The sequence below is a fragment of the Neopelma chrysocephalum genome, unplaced genomic scaffold, assembly GCF_003984885.1.
Source record: "Neopelma chrysocephalum unplaced genomic scaffold, ASM398488v2 Primary Assembly neopelma1_89, whole genome shotgun sequence".
NCBI lineage: Eukaryota > Metazoa > Chordata > Aves > Passeriformes > Pipridae > Neopelma > Neopelma chrysocephalum.
Window position 1 is genome coordinate 4,066,082 of NW_020897751.1, and position 16,598 is coordinate 4,082,679.

General features: G+C 42.1%; 1 protein-coding gene across 9 annotated transcripts in view; it reads right to left on the reverse strand.

The window, feature by feature from the left end:
* The window catches only part of TET1 (tet methylcytosine dioxygenase 1), a 96,048-nt gene that overhangs the window by 37,743 nt on the left and 41,707 nt on the right, over positions 1-16,598 (reverse strand). For 7 of the 9 annotated variants that reach the window (XM_027693031.1, XM_027693036.1, XM_027693032.1 and 4 more), the window contains 2 exons: positions 16,394-16,444; positions 820-3,352 (listed from right to left, as the gene is read on the reverse strand). In XM_027693031.1, the coding sequence (XP_027548832.1) occupies positions 820-3,352; positions 16,394-16,444 (2,584 nt within the window). Of the gene's footprint in view, positions 1-819; positions 3,353-16,393; positions 16,445-16,543; positions 16,593-16,598 lie in introns of those variants that run through there. The other 2 variants (XM_027693039.1, XM_027693037.1) reach the window with 2 other exon arrangements.

Genomic DNA, 16,598 nt, shown 5'->3' on the forward strand with positions numbered 1-16,598 from the left:
GGAAAACATTATTTCATTTTAGACAGAGGGGAATTTCGGGGAAAAAATAAGTTAACTGATAGTCATATACTACAGAACAGAAGACATAATCCAGGCCTCTTAACTAGCACCCTGTTGATTCAGAACAGTAAAACAAAGATAACAACAATTTACACAGGCAGATTGCTTCAAGTCTCTGACTTTCTTTCCATCTGTGCACTCGAGTAGTCTGACAACACAGCGTGTACCACCCTCAGCCAAGCTGTGTTTGGTCTGACATCCCATCCTGCTCACAAGTCACTACTTGTGACTCACCTCAACCCCACCCCATCTCCCCCTGTGCCTTTGGCACAGCCTCTTCCAGGCCATCAGGACTGACAGGGACAGCAACAGGACCCCCTCCAGCTGTGCTCTCCCACTTATCTGACAGCATTTAGGTGACGATGACAATGTACTGGGACATTTTTCCCAAGCCCCCAAGGCAAAAGCCAGTTCTAGACCATCAAAATCAGAACCTGATATACTGCAGATAAATACACATAAAGCACAAGTCAGCGATGGTAAAACAGCAAACAGAGAAACTCCTTTTCCTCTTGGGTTTAAATTTAAGTGGAATATTTAAACCTGCCAGTTGCAATACCAAAAATACTCAATTCTGCTGTGCTTTGCAGGCCCAAAGAACACCAAGCAAAAGTTACAGAAAGGGGAAAAATAATTTCCTCCTGTTTTCTAATGGTGAAGCACTGATTCTTTGTGTAACAGGATTCCTCACGTTAAAGGGAACAACACGAGCACGTCTCCATGGGAAAGGTACAGGCAAAAGTTAGCAGAAACACTTACCAACACAGTCACAAGTTGGCAACTCAGACTGTCCTTTTTTTGTAGGTGTATCTATTAAATTTTTTGTGGGGGTATCAAGAAACTTCATAGGTGATTCAAGGAAACTGCTGAGCGTGTTTTTTGCTGGGGAACACCCTGAGTCGCCCGTGCTCTGTGCGTGGTCAGCACCCAAACTGGATGACGTCAGGACGGTCACCTCGCCCACACACTCCATGTTCCTGAGAGCCTTGGCACAAGCTGGTACCTGGGCCCCTCCACAGGGAACAGGCAGCACCTGCACCTTTGGGTCTGCCTGTGTGCCCTGCTGGACACAGGCTGTGCTCTCACTGCTCTTTTCGTTGGCTCTCAGGTCGGACTGGTTAAGGGTTGGAGGCAAAGGGTGTGCCTGACTGCCAGCTGCTGTTTGCTGTACCTGAGAATTGCATTGTTGTGTAAACATCTGTAGGTTTTCGGTTGGTCTGTTCAACAAGGATGCTGTTTTCAGCTGTGAAACAGCCAGGGGATTTTGGGAGGACAGGTCACTGCATTGGCCACGTGCAACAACTTCATTTTTCAGTGGGTCAGTGCCCAGTGGGTCCCGGGAGCCTGCAGTTTTCATTTGCTCATTCACCACTTCACAGCCAAACAACCTGTCTTTTTTTTTCTCTTGGGGTGCCTCAGGCAAACATCTGTGGAATTTTATCTGCGTTTGGGGGAGAAATAATCTAGTTTTTTCTTGTGATGATGAAGTATTTTGACTCTGTGCTCTCTGTACTTTGGTTCTTGGAGACTTTTTTTCAGGCAGAGCTATTCTGGAGTCCTGGGGCACGGTTTGACCAAGCTTGTGCAGTTTTGATGATATCCAAATGTCCTGCAACTCGTTGTGCTGGCATGACAACAGCTCTAGCTGGTTCTGATTAGTCTGTTGATAGCGTGCTTCTGGAGGCTTCTTTTTGTGTCTTGGTTTCCATGGCACAGCACCACCTTTCTTATTTGTTACTTGCTTTTGTTTTATCAGTAAAGAACTATAATTATGCCTAAAAAATGCGGATTCTTTTTTCTGCACCACATCTTGGTTATGTTTTGGCTGCCTCTCCTGTGATATTAGATTAATCAGTGATGCCTTTATGTCATTCTTCTGTTCTGAATTGGCCTGGTTTGATTCAATCAGTGCTGCAAGTTGAGTTAGTTGGGCAGCTACATCTTCTTCATCCTGGCTGTGAATTCCTCCTTCCTTAATCAAAGAACCAGTTTCCAAGTTCAAATCATTAGAGGGCGTTTTTTGCTCTAACTGGCCAGGAGTTTCCAAGTTGTTCCCTGTTTGCTGGACATTACAGGAAGCGTTGCAATACTGTCCAAGGGCAACTGGATCATGAGCACAATTTTTCTCGGTAGTATATCCTGAAAGTGATGTTGCATTAGATGTTAAGTCAGATAAAGTTTTGGTATCTCTTGAGGATAACTGTAACTTACACATCTCCCCAGCCAGGTTGGCAGGTTTATCCTGCAATTCCGGGACTGAGCTTTGGCCATTGTATAACACTGCCTTATTAGGGAGCTGCTTCTGCGGGTGAGCGCAGTGAGCCAGGAGCTGCTGCTCATTCTGTAAGTAAGTGTCTTTGATCTCTTTTAGTGCAGAAGATGTGAAGGAGGACGAGGTGTCACTTTTAAAACTATGGACCAAGCTGGAAGTTGTTTCTTCCGTACATTCAGTACCTTCAGTTTTCGCTGGCGAAGTTGTTCCTAAAGGGGCTTCAGATAACTGTGTTAAAGCTTCAATAGCTACAACCTGCTCCACAGTTAAATTTCTGGTTTTAATCAGGGACAAGAAAGTTGACTGGAGTGTAGGATTCTCAGGCTGTGTCTCCTCCACCTTAGGTACTTCAAAGCCATCCTTCCCCGCCTGCAGTTCCCCTTCAGGCAGGGGAGGACAACACAAGCTTTCCTGCAGACCCCAGATGGAACCTGCCTGCAAAACTGACTTATCAAAATCCTCAGAGATGCTGCACATGCAGTTTTCCTCCTTCATTAAAACATTTCCTTGGTTTTGTGGGTGAGCACAGCCAATGCCACTTGTCAGAGCGTTTACTGTGTTATTCACATTGGTACCTTTTGTCCATTGCAGGTGGGAATTGCTCGTCAAGTCTGTCCTTTCCTCTGCAGACACTTTTTTCAGTGAAGCAACGGCTTCTGGTGGTGAATAATGCAGGGGTTTGTTGATGCCATTTCTGATGGTCTGTGCAAAGGATTTTTTTGGCTCAGCTAACTGACTGGGAGAGACTGCTCTGTCACTGTCTCCAGCATGTTTCAAGTGCTCGGTGCCCGGCACAGCTCCGTGGATGTCGCCGTTGACATGGACACCAAAGGATGGCTTCTCATTATGTGCCCACTTCTCTGCTTCCAGGCCAGTCATTCTTTCCTTCTCCTTGCACTGCACATTTTCAATGGGCACTGCTTGATTGCTTTTCACCCTGTATTTTTCACCATGACCACATATACTGCATTCCATGAGTTCTGGTCTGCGGCCATTTACTGGTTTGTTTTCTAAATTTGCCTATAAATAATAACAGAAAAAGTTGTTGTAACAAAAACATTAAAAATAAGCATAAGGCTTCCAGCAATTAAATTCTACTTTGACAGATACGAGGAATACCCTAATTAAGCACAGGCACAGACATTGGAAAATACCAAAACAGGAAGCCATAAAAATCCCTGAAGGCTAAAGACCCCATCCATATTTATAGCTATTTTCCCCCCACTGTTAAGGGGTGGAGGAAGAAAGTGTGTACATGTGGTGGTGGGAGACTAAAGAAATGAATGGACAGAAAGAATATTAGCATTTCAAACCAGATGTATAGGACTCAATTTTTAGTGAATTTGCATCAGCAGATGAAAGCCTCCCTTGAGTTAAAAGCAGGACTGAACTCTAAAGGCTTGTACCACAAAGTTCAGCAGTAATTTGGCATAATTATATTGATTTGGCTAGACCAATAAACTGGCTAAACCAGTATACCCCTTGGCTGGACACTGTAGCTAAGGCTGAAAATCAGTCAGTCATTCTTGCTTCAAGTCCTTAAAAAGAATTACAAGCCCTAGGCTGAAATGAAGAGTAAGGCAATTTACAGCAGCTCACCTGAAGGTTAGTTTGGAAACAGTGTGCTCAGCTTCTGTATTTAAATGGACATCACCAGTTTCTCAAAAGTCTCATGAAAGCTATCCCAAACTGCATTTTAGTAAGTGTTAATATTTCATTAAACACGTTCTTCCTCTTTACGGATACCATACAAGTCACATGGTTGAAGCAATGTCAAAATCTAGCTAGAGTCAGAATATTGTGTCCCGGAAGGAGTACGTCTGTGGGCCTCAAGGCAGTATTATGGGTATGAAGTAAGGAGTTATGCAAAGTAAAAAAAAAAAAATTAAGGCAGAAACTTAGGCAGAAACAGCAATAAAGGCAGGAATCCAATTTTCGTTATGCTAATCAAATTTTCTTTATTTATATTACATTCCCTTTTAAAAAATAATTTTAAGTCACAATAGACAGTGCTGGTACTTAATCTGATTGTAACATCTAAGAGTTCTTGAAATCATCTGCAGCCTTAACCCTTACTTACAAGAAAACCAGGCCTGCTTTTCAAATCAGACCTCAGCAATACCATTGGCTAATTAACCCCACATTGGCACAGCACATCATAGCAGTGCCCAGAAAACACCACCCAGTTTAATGGAAACCATTCAGGCAAATCCGACATGGTTTTGCAGTCCTACCAACTAAAGGATATGGACTCCTCTTAGAAAATAACTCAGAAAAACAAATGCACACTAGATTTATGATTAATTATAACCATCAAGACAGAATTGCCAGAAACCCCCAGGCACACGGAGCCAGCTCCATCTGGAGCCCAGTGTTCACCTCACAACTGATACAGCACAGACCCAGGAACCCAGAGCATGGCCCAGGTATTGTGAGAGGCATCAAATTCTCATGGAAATGTTATGTAAAAACATGGCCAGCACCTGTGTAGCCAAGTCAAACTTACTGGAATCACATAAGAGATGCCTTATTTCACGCTTTTTCATTACACACAGCTCCTGACTAACAGTCTGTAAGCCTGAGCTCCTCTGCATCCTGCTGGGTTTCACTCAATGATTCCCAGGGCCAGGGATCACTGAGCAATTACTACGGGATCCCCAAAGCTAAACAGATTAAACAGTTCTATTGCTAGCAGGGGCAAATGCATCACACAGATCTCTGCAGCTGTACCAGAAAATATTTTAAGGGTCCACCACAGGAAAATAAAACCCCACAATTCTATACCTGATCGAAAGCTGAATTTCAATTATGTTAATTTAATTTCATAAAGAACTAGGATACGAAATTGCTGTTTTTTCTTCAGCAAAAGTGTATCTAATATCTCTATTAATCCAAAAGTTGTCCCAACAATGTAGAATTATTATTCAGAATTATTTAATCAGACAATTAGGAGGCTGAGGAGATAGAATCAAATAGATTAAAACTAATTCCCCACCATCTGCACATTGTCAACATGTCGGAAGGACTGTTCACTACATTAAAAAAAGCTAATAACCTAAGGCTGGTAATTTGGGAGCAGGTGTGGGGAAGGAGGAGGGTCCATCCACAATTAGCAGAGGTGAGAAGATCTGACACAGAATCCACTGGCAGCACTCAGTCAAAAAAAAGTCACACCCTGCTCTCAACGAGCAAAAAAGCACTACTGTGCTCAAAAATACTCTGGATACCCCCTAATCTGCTAGTGCTGCACAGGTACAGTACTGTGTTCCCAAGACCCCAGGGATCCCAGCAGCAAAGTGAGACTACTTTTAAAATTATTCCTCTTATGTATTTTCCACTAACACTACTGCAAGCTGCCCACACACAATGAGGCAAAAAAAGAACCAGATGAATCATATCATTGGCATGATTTAGTTCATATTTCGTTTTTCCACATGAAGAATTAATATTGCCATAAAATCAGATATTATTGTTTTAATCAAACTCTGCCTTTTGAGCACTATGTTGCTTTATCTCTTGTAACTGAACCGCAATGGAGCCTAAAAGATACCTTTCTTCTCTCTGACAAGCAGAAAAAGCCACTGGATAGTCTGTTGTCTGTGAAGTTATTATTTCCCAAAAGAGCAATGCAGATACTAGCAGGGATAGAGCTCATTTCATTCCTCCCCTCAGCCAAGGAGCAATCCATCTCTAAGTCCTGAATCAGGACTCAAAACAAATGTGAAAACTACAGGCAAGGATAACACTGTGCTTGGGATTGTGGTAACATTCATGGAAGTGAAGCACATGAGTCTGATCCCATCGATTTCTAGGGCTTTTACACGAGCGTAATGAAAAGCTGAATAAACCAGATCAATAGGAGTCATTTCCCTCTCTCTCATTAAGGAGAGCACTACTCTGCCAGGACACATAAACCACCAACAAATCATGCTCAAGCTTAGGCTCTGCTGCAGTTTGTGCTATTAGGGCAGGAACCACAGAGTCTGCTGTGGCCACTGCTGTAGTACTTAAACTTCATCCAGATATTATCTCTTATGTACACACACACAAAAATTCACTCTGGGAACTAATGCTTCCAGCAGACACAAACAGCCAGTTACAGCAAATCATTTCACATTCTGAAAAGGGTCTACTATTAACTTCTCTTTTAACACAACATGCTTCTGACATAATGCAAAGAGTTCACCAGTTCACAATCAGAATCCAAAGCTGAAAGCTACCCTAAAGACATTTCCACATCTTGTGAACAACAGCAAGCAGGCCATCAGTTTGTGTCTCTCATTTCAAACCTCTAGAGGTGGTGACAACACACTGCACAATCAAGGACAGCACCAGAGTCAAACACTCCCAGAGAGGAGAAATAACAGATGATGCCCAAACAAACTACTGATAAAACAGCTCTATAAGCAAGTCATGATGAGTAACATGATAACCAATGCCAAGTCCCCTGAAACAGCCCTCCCAGTAGGATTCTGCCCTATGAGAATACAGTGCCCAACACTCCAAGAATGCTTGCACCCCCCCAGCTTGTGCCTATAACCAGGATGACCCAAAAGGCAGCTCTTCCAAGGTGCCAACACTGAGCAGCCTAAGAGGACAAGTAGGATTGTGTGCAGTGGGTAAGCCTGGATCCTTTGCAGAGGCTGCAGCCATGCAGCCATTCCCACAGGCCCTTCCATGCTGGGACAGAGTTAGCAGCTTCTCAGAGCTCAAATGCCACAACAGAAGTTTTCTTTCAGAAACACTGTTTGGAAGAAACCCCAAATGTACTTTATCTAACATTGAAAGAGGATGTGTTATTCATGGTCCGCCTGTCAGATGTCACTGCCTCACCAGAGACAGGAGAGCACCAGCCAGCTGACCAGCACAATTTATTCCCACTTCCACTGTCTGCTCCCCAGGACAGGCAGAAATTCTGGGGAATCCAGGACTTGTACTGGATAGGATCAATATACAGGGGGAAGAAGATAAGACATGGACAGGACAAGCAACAGGGAGACAGAGCACAGGTGTGGACAAACAGTGACTTGTGCTGAGTGCCGTGTTGGAAGCCAAGCACTGGTTAGAACAGAGACAAATGTGAGGTGGGATGCTGTGCAAACTACAGGCCACCTTCTGGGTACAGCCAAAGGGGTTTTTTGCATTAAAATAAAGGCAGATACAAGAATACATTTAAGGACAAACGTCTACTTCAGCCCACACCACATGTTCAACTACTGTAACACAAACAACGTGCTGTAGGTTGCTGCTCAAGGCTGCAGCCTGAGCAGGGTTTCCCAGCAGGCTCCTCAAAGAGAGAACAGCCAAGTAGGGGCCAAGCTGCAAGCTGGGGGTTATTCCCACAAAGCTCACCAGAGGCAGAAAGCAGTTCCCAGCACGCTTGTTAACAACTGTGGACATGACAGTCTCAGTGCCCCACACTCCTGCAGCAGCTCAGACCAGGCACATGTTCTACAGGCCTTAGTGCAGAGAACCAGCCTGGGGAGCATCGTTAATGGAACACAGCCTGCATTGACATGATGTTCTGCTTCTCAAGAGAGCAACGTTCACAGATGGCAGAGGCACAGGACAGGACTTGGCAAAACTATGCTGACAAGTTTTAACATAAACCAGCCTGATTTATACAGAAATTCAGGGGAACAAGAAGCTCTGCAAATCTGGAGAAAGTCATCTAACCTGGGGCATCCAGGTTTTCCTGGAGGGATCCCCCTCACTCCTGACTTCCCTGGCCCCGAGGATCAAATCCACCCAAAGTCACCAACTTGAGCATCATAGCAGGTCGCATTTCACACTGATCTTACTGCAGCTGCAAAGTCTGCTCTGGTTACTTTTTTTCCCCCATATTTGTAGACACAACAGCAAAGAACATCTCCAAGCTACAGCTTAGCAAAATAAACTACAGGAGACTAATTCTGACTCTAAAGGCTTAACATGGTGATTCCCATAGAAATGTATTTATTGAATTACTACTTGGAAATAGGCTCTCGGCCACAAACTCAAATTGTTTCCATCAACTCTGAGCTCTACGTTGCAGAAAGCTGCAAACAGAAGCAAGAAAAAATAGAGAGTGAAGGACACGCCATTCTCCCACATAGGCATCCAAGAAGTGGATGTGTTAAGAAAGAAAAAACCATAAACATTACAATACTTCTTCTGCCACAGAAGCAAACATAAACAAGCATTTTGCTTGGTGGTTTTTGTTTTCTTTGGGGTTTGGGTTTGGTTTGGTTTGTTTTTTACTGGTGTTTTGAATTACTCAATCATTTGTCTTCAACACTGAGCACTCAAAAGAGACCCTGGCAGCTCTGGAAAATATAGCACTCAATTAAGCCACAAAAGAAAAATGATACAATCAGCAGCAATATGTAATCCCTAATAGAACTTTTCCTAATGTGCTTTAACTCAAAAGCAGAGATGAAAGGAATTCAGTCTTTGACTTCACCCACACTCACTAATGCCTCTTGTGGTCTGTGAAACCCTCAGCACAGTGTCAAGGAAGGGCTGCCTGGCCCTGCACTGTAAACAGAGAATCAGCACAGCCTTCACAGAAGGGGCTTCAGGGAGCAGATCACAGCGGTGTGCAACATTCTTCGCAAGGTTCTCAAAGAACACTGAAATTCAGACTTATAAAAGAGAGCAAATAATGCAAAGAGCAGACATGATGCTTCCCAAATGAAGCTGGCAGGCCAGCCATTTCCTCCCAGCTGAAGGAGACGTTGTGTCTCCAGGAACAGACGTGGGACTGCACTTCCAAAAGGTTCCTACTTCAGAAAGCAGTGCCCTCACAGAGGACATTAACGTGGTCAATGATCAACTGCACAGTAACTATAGAAACTCCTGTTGCCACTTTATGGCCAGAAGGGTTAGTGACATTCTTGGGTGCATAAAACCCCCATATAATTAGGGAAAGACTGGTTACTTTCTCTCCTGTACTTGGCACTTTTGCACCTGCCAGTGGAACAAAGCGTCCTGTTCTGGCATCCCCGATTCAGGCAGGACATTGGTATGCTGGAGAGGGCTTCGAGGACCACAGCAATGACAAAGGACTGAAACATCTTGAAGTGAAAGACTCAAGTTCACTCACTCACTCTCTGCAGTTTGCCAAAGAAAAAGAAAATTGAAAAGCCACAAACTCCTGCCCCGTCTATGTGGAAAAGAATGCTGATAACAGAGGGCTCCTTGTTCCAGCAGACAAAAGTACAACAAGACTCAGTGACTCCAAGTTAAGGCCAGAGAAGTCTGGCCTTGAATGATGGTGCACATTTTTGCACAGGGACAGAGAAAGAGCAAAGAATTTAAGCATCTTGTTAGGTGTTTTGATGCACTTTTCATCCATGGAAGTTTTCAAATTTGAGTTCTTTGAGATATTTTTAAAACGTGATGCTGAAGCCAAATAAATGGATACAGTCTTGCAACCTCTCAGCACACAAACAAGTGTTTGCCACATCTTGCCTGGGTGAGACCCAAATGTGATCCAAACTGATACAAGTAAATTTTCCTGCAATTTCAGTACAGCGAAGATCCCAACTGCTAACAACCTAACTCCCACAGCTGTAACCTAAGCAGGAAGATACTCAGCTCTTTAACTTAGGACCCTACAATCTGCTGTACAGCCAATTATATTGTTTACAAGTTGCTACATGCCCATAGAGGCTCTCAGACCAGAACTGCTAAGGACGCACACCACCATTCTAGCCTGGTTTTAAAGCTGCTGAGGGGCCACAAGACTAAAAGGAGTAACTCTTTAGCAATAGAAAAGTTGGTGACAGGTAGTTCAGAGAAGCAGCTCAAGGTAATTCAGATTTTAAAAAGAGAAAAATAGCCATGCTGATCACTTAACCCACCAAGCTACAGGGCTGCAGCACTATCCCGGATTTTGCATCTATGTTTTGCTTACTCTCATGAGGAAAAAAAGCCTAAAAACTTCCTAGTGGTGTTTCCTCTTCTAGCTAGCACACACCTATGGTTAAAATAAAGCTCAAAATGGAATTCATATTGTATGTAACTTCACTTGTTCTTCACAGGAGGAGCAGCTTTCACTCCCATACGGGAAGAACAGCAACGCTGCTGTGGAGCAGCACTGCAGCAGTGGTGTTGGCACTGCAGAACTCAGACAGTGAGCATCTGTCACATGAGGAAATGCTGCACATCTTTAAACACACGAGTTTCTTCTCTCATAAGTTCAGCAAACCTTTATTTTAGGAAAATTAAACCTTGTGCCCCATTTTACTAGAGTATCAATTATATCAATTAAACCACAATGCAATACAGACAGCACCAACACTGAGAAACAAGTTCACAGTCAAGACACAAACCACTCAGTTTTAAGTCAGTCTCAAAAAATTCTAATATTCTAAAAGGCTTAATATTAAAATTGTGAGGGACAGTCAGATATAGTCTATATTCTATTTTTACATCGGTAATGAAAAGTGATTATTGTTAGTTGCTTATAGGTAAATCCTGTTTTCCTTTTTCTTTAAACTGGTTAAGTTTCATGTGTTTAACATTTAAAAAGAAAATGCCTTCATAAAAATGCATGAATTCTTCTTACCTCCCAAATGAAATCCTATAATTAAGAATTAAATCTTTAGGTCTCTACATGGGCAAGGTTTCTACTATGTCAATGGGAATGTCTGCTGTGTAGTATCTGCTAAATTAACTAACTTTCTCATACTCAGTAACACGAAACAAAAATCACAGTTTAACATGGTAGAAAGAAAAGAAATTTTCTGCCACTAAGGGAAGTTTGGGGCTCCTCACTGGTTTTCTTCCACATCAATTACTAAAAGCAATAAACAAACTTGTGTAGCAATATGGTATCAGAACCTAAGCTGTCAGTGCCCATTGTCAAAGCACTTGCTAGACATTACTGTCTCTAAGTGTGTGTGGACAAACTGCAAACTGATAATAGATTACTAGAATGGGAAAAGCCATTCTGTTATTTCAGTGCCTACATTACACACAGCAAGTACAAGTATTGATTAGAGCTCATAACAAAACAACATACCTGGAATACCAAACCAGCATTTATTTTGTAATGCTGAAACTTTAAGGAATCTAAATAATGTATCAATATACCTACACAACAGACCTTCATCTCCACGTGTATGTTTTCCTTCCTTCCCACAATCTATGTTGTGTTTACTGGATATTTAATGACATTTTGGATCACAAACACACTTTCTACCTTTTTAAGAAGCTCCACCTCTAAAATACAATAAGGTGAAAGGCCCAGCACCGCACTCAAACACGCCATCAAAATCAAGATCTACAAATAAATAGCCATTCAAAGTGTGCAAACCCCTCTAAAAGCAGTGTAACCACGAGGTTCAGCCTGGCCTTTCCCAAAACTCTTCTGCCCCACCATTCCCTGAGGAGTGGCACCATCCTCACAACTGCTCTGCCACAGCAACAGAGGAGTTAAAACACAAACCCTTACTCCTCCCTGTCCCCCTCTCAATGGACAGTGTCCCTTTCTCCCCTCAGCATTCTGGGGAGTTATGGGACAAAGAGCAGCAGAGGGCTGTGAGGAGGAGGTGGATGGGAGAGGGAGCAGCACTGGAGCAAGGGAGCTGGGCAGGAACAGGGAAGGACAGCATCTGCACATCCTGTCCAGCTTACTCTGCACCACAGCAAAAGTCCACTAGGGATGGGCTTCAACTGCACCAGAAACTGGCAGGAAAAATTAAGGATTAGAAAATTACTAGAGTAAGATTAATAATTCACAGACCACTCACAAAGGCTCTTTGTTAGAACTCTATTCAAAACACATCTACAGACATGAGTAGCTCCAGTAGAACTGTACAAACAGCATGCAAGTGCTCCACACGTTCACATGAGCAAAAAAATTGAATCCCATTTAGACAGGCACACACTCAGCTTGAAAAAGGTCAAGATAAGAACATTTCTTTCCAAAAATTATAACTTAGTTTAAAAAAAAGCTAGGTAACAGTAAAGTTATTTATCTCACTGTTAAAAATAAAATTTACTAATTTGTGTAGGACCCTTCAATACCAAAAGTAAGCTCTCTCTATTCAAAAAGTGGGAGCAGAAAGACATGTACGAAATAGGCAGACACTTTCAACCAGTACTCAAAGCAATTTTAATTGGTATTTCCTGAAGGAACATGCTCCAAGGTGATAATGTCCCTTCTAAAAAACCATAACAAATATGGTCAACATCCGTTCAAATGTGTATTGCACCATTCTGTCTTCTTCCCCTCTAAAATTCCACAGCAGTGCAATTCCATTCATTGACTTGCTCATCTCAGTTTAAAGGGGAAAAAAGTAATAAACTTTAATTTCTTCCAGCTAAATATTTTGGCAGATATTCTGCACTAAAAACATACACTATAATTTAGAATAAATGTTCAAAATCAGTTCAATCCTTGCTCACTCAAAGCACTGTCATGAACTCTGCCAGTTACTTTCCTAAACCTTGTTAACACATATATGACCTTGACAAAAAAAAGGTGTATTTTTAGTTTCTTTAAGCACCAAAACTAAAAGTGCATCATAAAAAGGGCAACAGCAGGTCTGCCAAGTCAGCTTTATTTTGAAGTTGTTTTTTTACAGGAAAAACGATGCTTTTTATGCATGGAGGAGAAAAATTAAGAGGGTGCTCAAGCAGCTATTTGCAGCTTTGATGGAAGTTTAACTTTTACTGTTCTTAATATGATGTTTATAAACAATCCAAAAGTTCTAGATACTGAGTCATCTCTGCCTTTTGGCTCATCTTTAAGTGCAGGAATTTTATGGAGCCTGAGCATCATTGCACTCTCCTGGCCCCTCAGTCACCACTGCAGTGTTTATGCATAAACAGAGGCAGGCAGAGAACAAAGACTGTGCCTGCAGTCACAAAACTCACTTAGCACTGCATATATAATTCTGGATCTCTTCCCTTCTGTTTTCCTCCTTTTTTTTCTTCTAACTTTTTTTTTTTTAGATCTCCATCAGGGCAGCAAACACCCACAGCCATCCAAAAGGCAGCCTTGGCTGCACAGACCGCTGTGGAAAGACCCCGGGCTGTATTTCCCTGTCTCCTGATCTGTGGGAGGTTTCCTTACTGGTGCCACCGCTGCCTACTTGTGGTCAGTGTAGATTCCCTGACAATGTGATGCCAAAGGAAACTATCCCAGTCTTCTGAGCTCTGTGTTGATGAACTTGCAGGTGACTGCAAGCACTTCCTCACCGTTAAGGGGAGGTGCCCTGCCCTGCCCAAATTGAGCTGGGACACCAGGAAGGGGCAAAAAGAAAGATGGTAAGTGAAGCAGGGGGTACAAGAACCCTTTGGAAATGCAGGCAAATGAATTTTTAAGTATGAATCCCTTCCATATAGATTTCCCTTAAATAAGCGTCTGAAAAAACACAATATAAACCCCAAGGAAAACTAAGTATATTCCTCCCTTCATATCCATTACTATGAGCTCACAAAGACTTTCTTTAATGAGCACTTGCTTGCTAGAAGTGATGAATATTTCACATGTTCTTTCAAAATAAACAAGGAGAATTAATGCAGTATTTATGGCATGGAAGAATTTCCTAAGTGACTCCTCCAATAACCAGAAAAGAGCATTAAAACACGAGTGTAAACAGCAAACAAAAGATACAGCATAATAGTATATATCACTTTTAGTCTTCTTTATGTGTTCAACCCATTTTCAACTGGAAACCATTGCTTATTTTGAGCCTGTACAGAATTTGTGGATATGCTGGTCCTAAGCAGCACAATTAGAAAGAAGAGGAGCCCTCCAAGTAAATAAACATGTCTCTATCAAAACTTAAGAGGATTAGAAAAAATACTAACTACATGTATTACTGGAAGAAAATACTACAAACTCCTCCTTTAAGAAAGTTAAGAACACTACTTGAAGAAAATACAAACAAAAAAAAAAGGATATTGTGTTGAAATTTTGAAAGGATCACTGGTCAGATGCCCTCAATCACTACCAATCACTTAATCAAACACTTAAGTTATAATTCAACAGGTAAGACAACACCCCTTCACATGGCAGTCCCACCAAGAACAGAAGCCAGGTTAGAGTCACAGATCAAAATGTCACATTTTTAAAAATGTCCCAGTAAAGAATTCTGCAAGTTATGTGGCTTTTCTTCAAGTTCACTGCAGCTGTCAGAGCTGTAATGTAACTTAAGATGCCCAAACTCCCTCCTCCACTCCAAAAACAAAGGCCAACCCCACCAACCCCAATCCAGCGAGATGCCTTGAGAGGTACCGTGGCTCCTTCAGTGGATGCAAGTAAACAAACTCTTAGGAAATACCCTTCAGCATCACCAAACAAATACTAGCAAACACAAAGAACAGCACCTAAAACCAAAGAGGAAATACTGCAGAATCAGTTCAGCAAAGGAAAAGTCAAACCAGAAATAAAGCCAAGTCCAACGGCTGACATGGATACTATGCACACACCCAGAACCAGCCAAGCCTTTCCACTCAAGAGCAAGAGGGGAAAAAACTCTTCAGAAGGCTTTCTGGAAAGGAGAGGAATGGCAGTATCATATTTCATAGCAAGTTGCTGGGCCATCAAATCCCAAACAGTGGCAAGATCGAGTCCAGAGGAAAACCTCAAGACTCAGCTATGAACCCCAACTGCGGACAGACACCCAACGCAACCTGTGTGGCTGCGACCAAAACAAACGTGTTTTGCACCCTTTGACAGAACACGTGTCACACCAACAACACGCTACAAACTGAACAGCTCATTTACAAACACCCCTCGTTTTGCATCCTACAATCAACTGCACAAAACAGAATGAGCAAACGCTCCAATTCTGAGCTACCCCTACGTACTATCTGACAAGAGCGGCAGTAATTAAAAGCATATCCACAACATACTGAAAATGCTCACATTTTAATGGATTAATGCACTTAATGCAAGAACAAAAAGCACTTGCTAGTGTTGTACAACCACAATTACTATCAGCACGCAGGTCGGTGGCTTGCACTACTATTCCCACATGAAGAGACAGATGCCCTTGAGGTTGGGCATACACGCAAGTCAAACAAGGTTATTTGCTCCTTACTTCATCTTAACTTTGGTTTGTCTTACTAAAGTTTCTGTCACGTGTAAAAGTGACAACAAAACTAGTAAGATATTGGAACGTTTTCAAGCAAAATTACGCTACAGACCATTCCACATTTATCAAATTCACTATGTCCAGTAACTTCGGAAATTTTAGTGTACTAAGACAACACTAAACTATATTACATTTAGCTGGTAAAAGAGAGTAATGCAAACTTTAACATACATTTTTTCTCATTTTCCTTGCCTTCATCTTACACATACCATCCATCTTACTTGCACCACCCATCCTCCAACATGTTAGTTTGCAAAAACACAATTAACAACTTATTTCTATTCAAAATATTCTAAAGAGTAACTGAAAGATGCAGTGCTACCTGTTACTTCTTTTTAAAAAAAATTAGCCATGAGTGTAGCAAGTCTGTTTTGTTATAAAAACTAAGACATTTCCATTTGAAATACCAGTCTTTTGTTATCATGAAGAATAACCATCTTAAAAGAGTGTGGAAGGAACATGTTACCATGTGAAACCGGAGGTTGTTGTAAGTACACAGAATTTTCAGTTTCAGCTGAGGTGTTCTAAAGTTTAATGGAAGAAAGGAAATCAAAACTACAGTAAAGTAAGCATAAAAATTCCACTTTTGTTAACTTGGCTTGCATTATAACATAGACTTCTCACATAAAATTTCAGATGCCATAAAACCGGTATGCTAAAAACATTTGCCTGTTACCTTTGGAATTATGAAACTAGAAACAGAAAATTAAAGGGCACCTTTGATGCGATGGAAAGCAAACTTTTGGTAGGCAGACTTGTGCAGAAAGGTTCAAATATGTCTACAACATGCTGGAGAGAGAGAGAGAGGAGCGAAAGGACATGTTCTGTGCTTTTAAAATTAGCTAATCTGCTGAATAGCTGGAAAGCGCCGCTACCCAGCCTTTAACCCTTGGGCTTCCTGGGCTGTATGACACGAAAATGCTGCTCAAAACGGGAGGGGATAAATATCAAAGCAATCATCGGTTACCTTTAAAACTCTTTGCTTCCTCCTCTGAGGCCTTTTGTTTTCTGTTAGAACCTAAAAAAACATCAAATTGCAGAACATAAGTTGTGGTCACAAAGGCAGGCAAGACACCTCCGATTTTTTTATTAAGGAACAGCGGTATTTCTGCAGTACCCGGAGTGCTTTACACGCGGCCCCCGCGCGGGCCGGCGGCGGCTCCCGGCGGCCC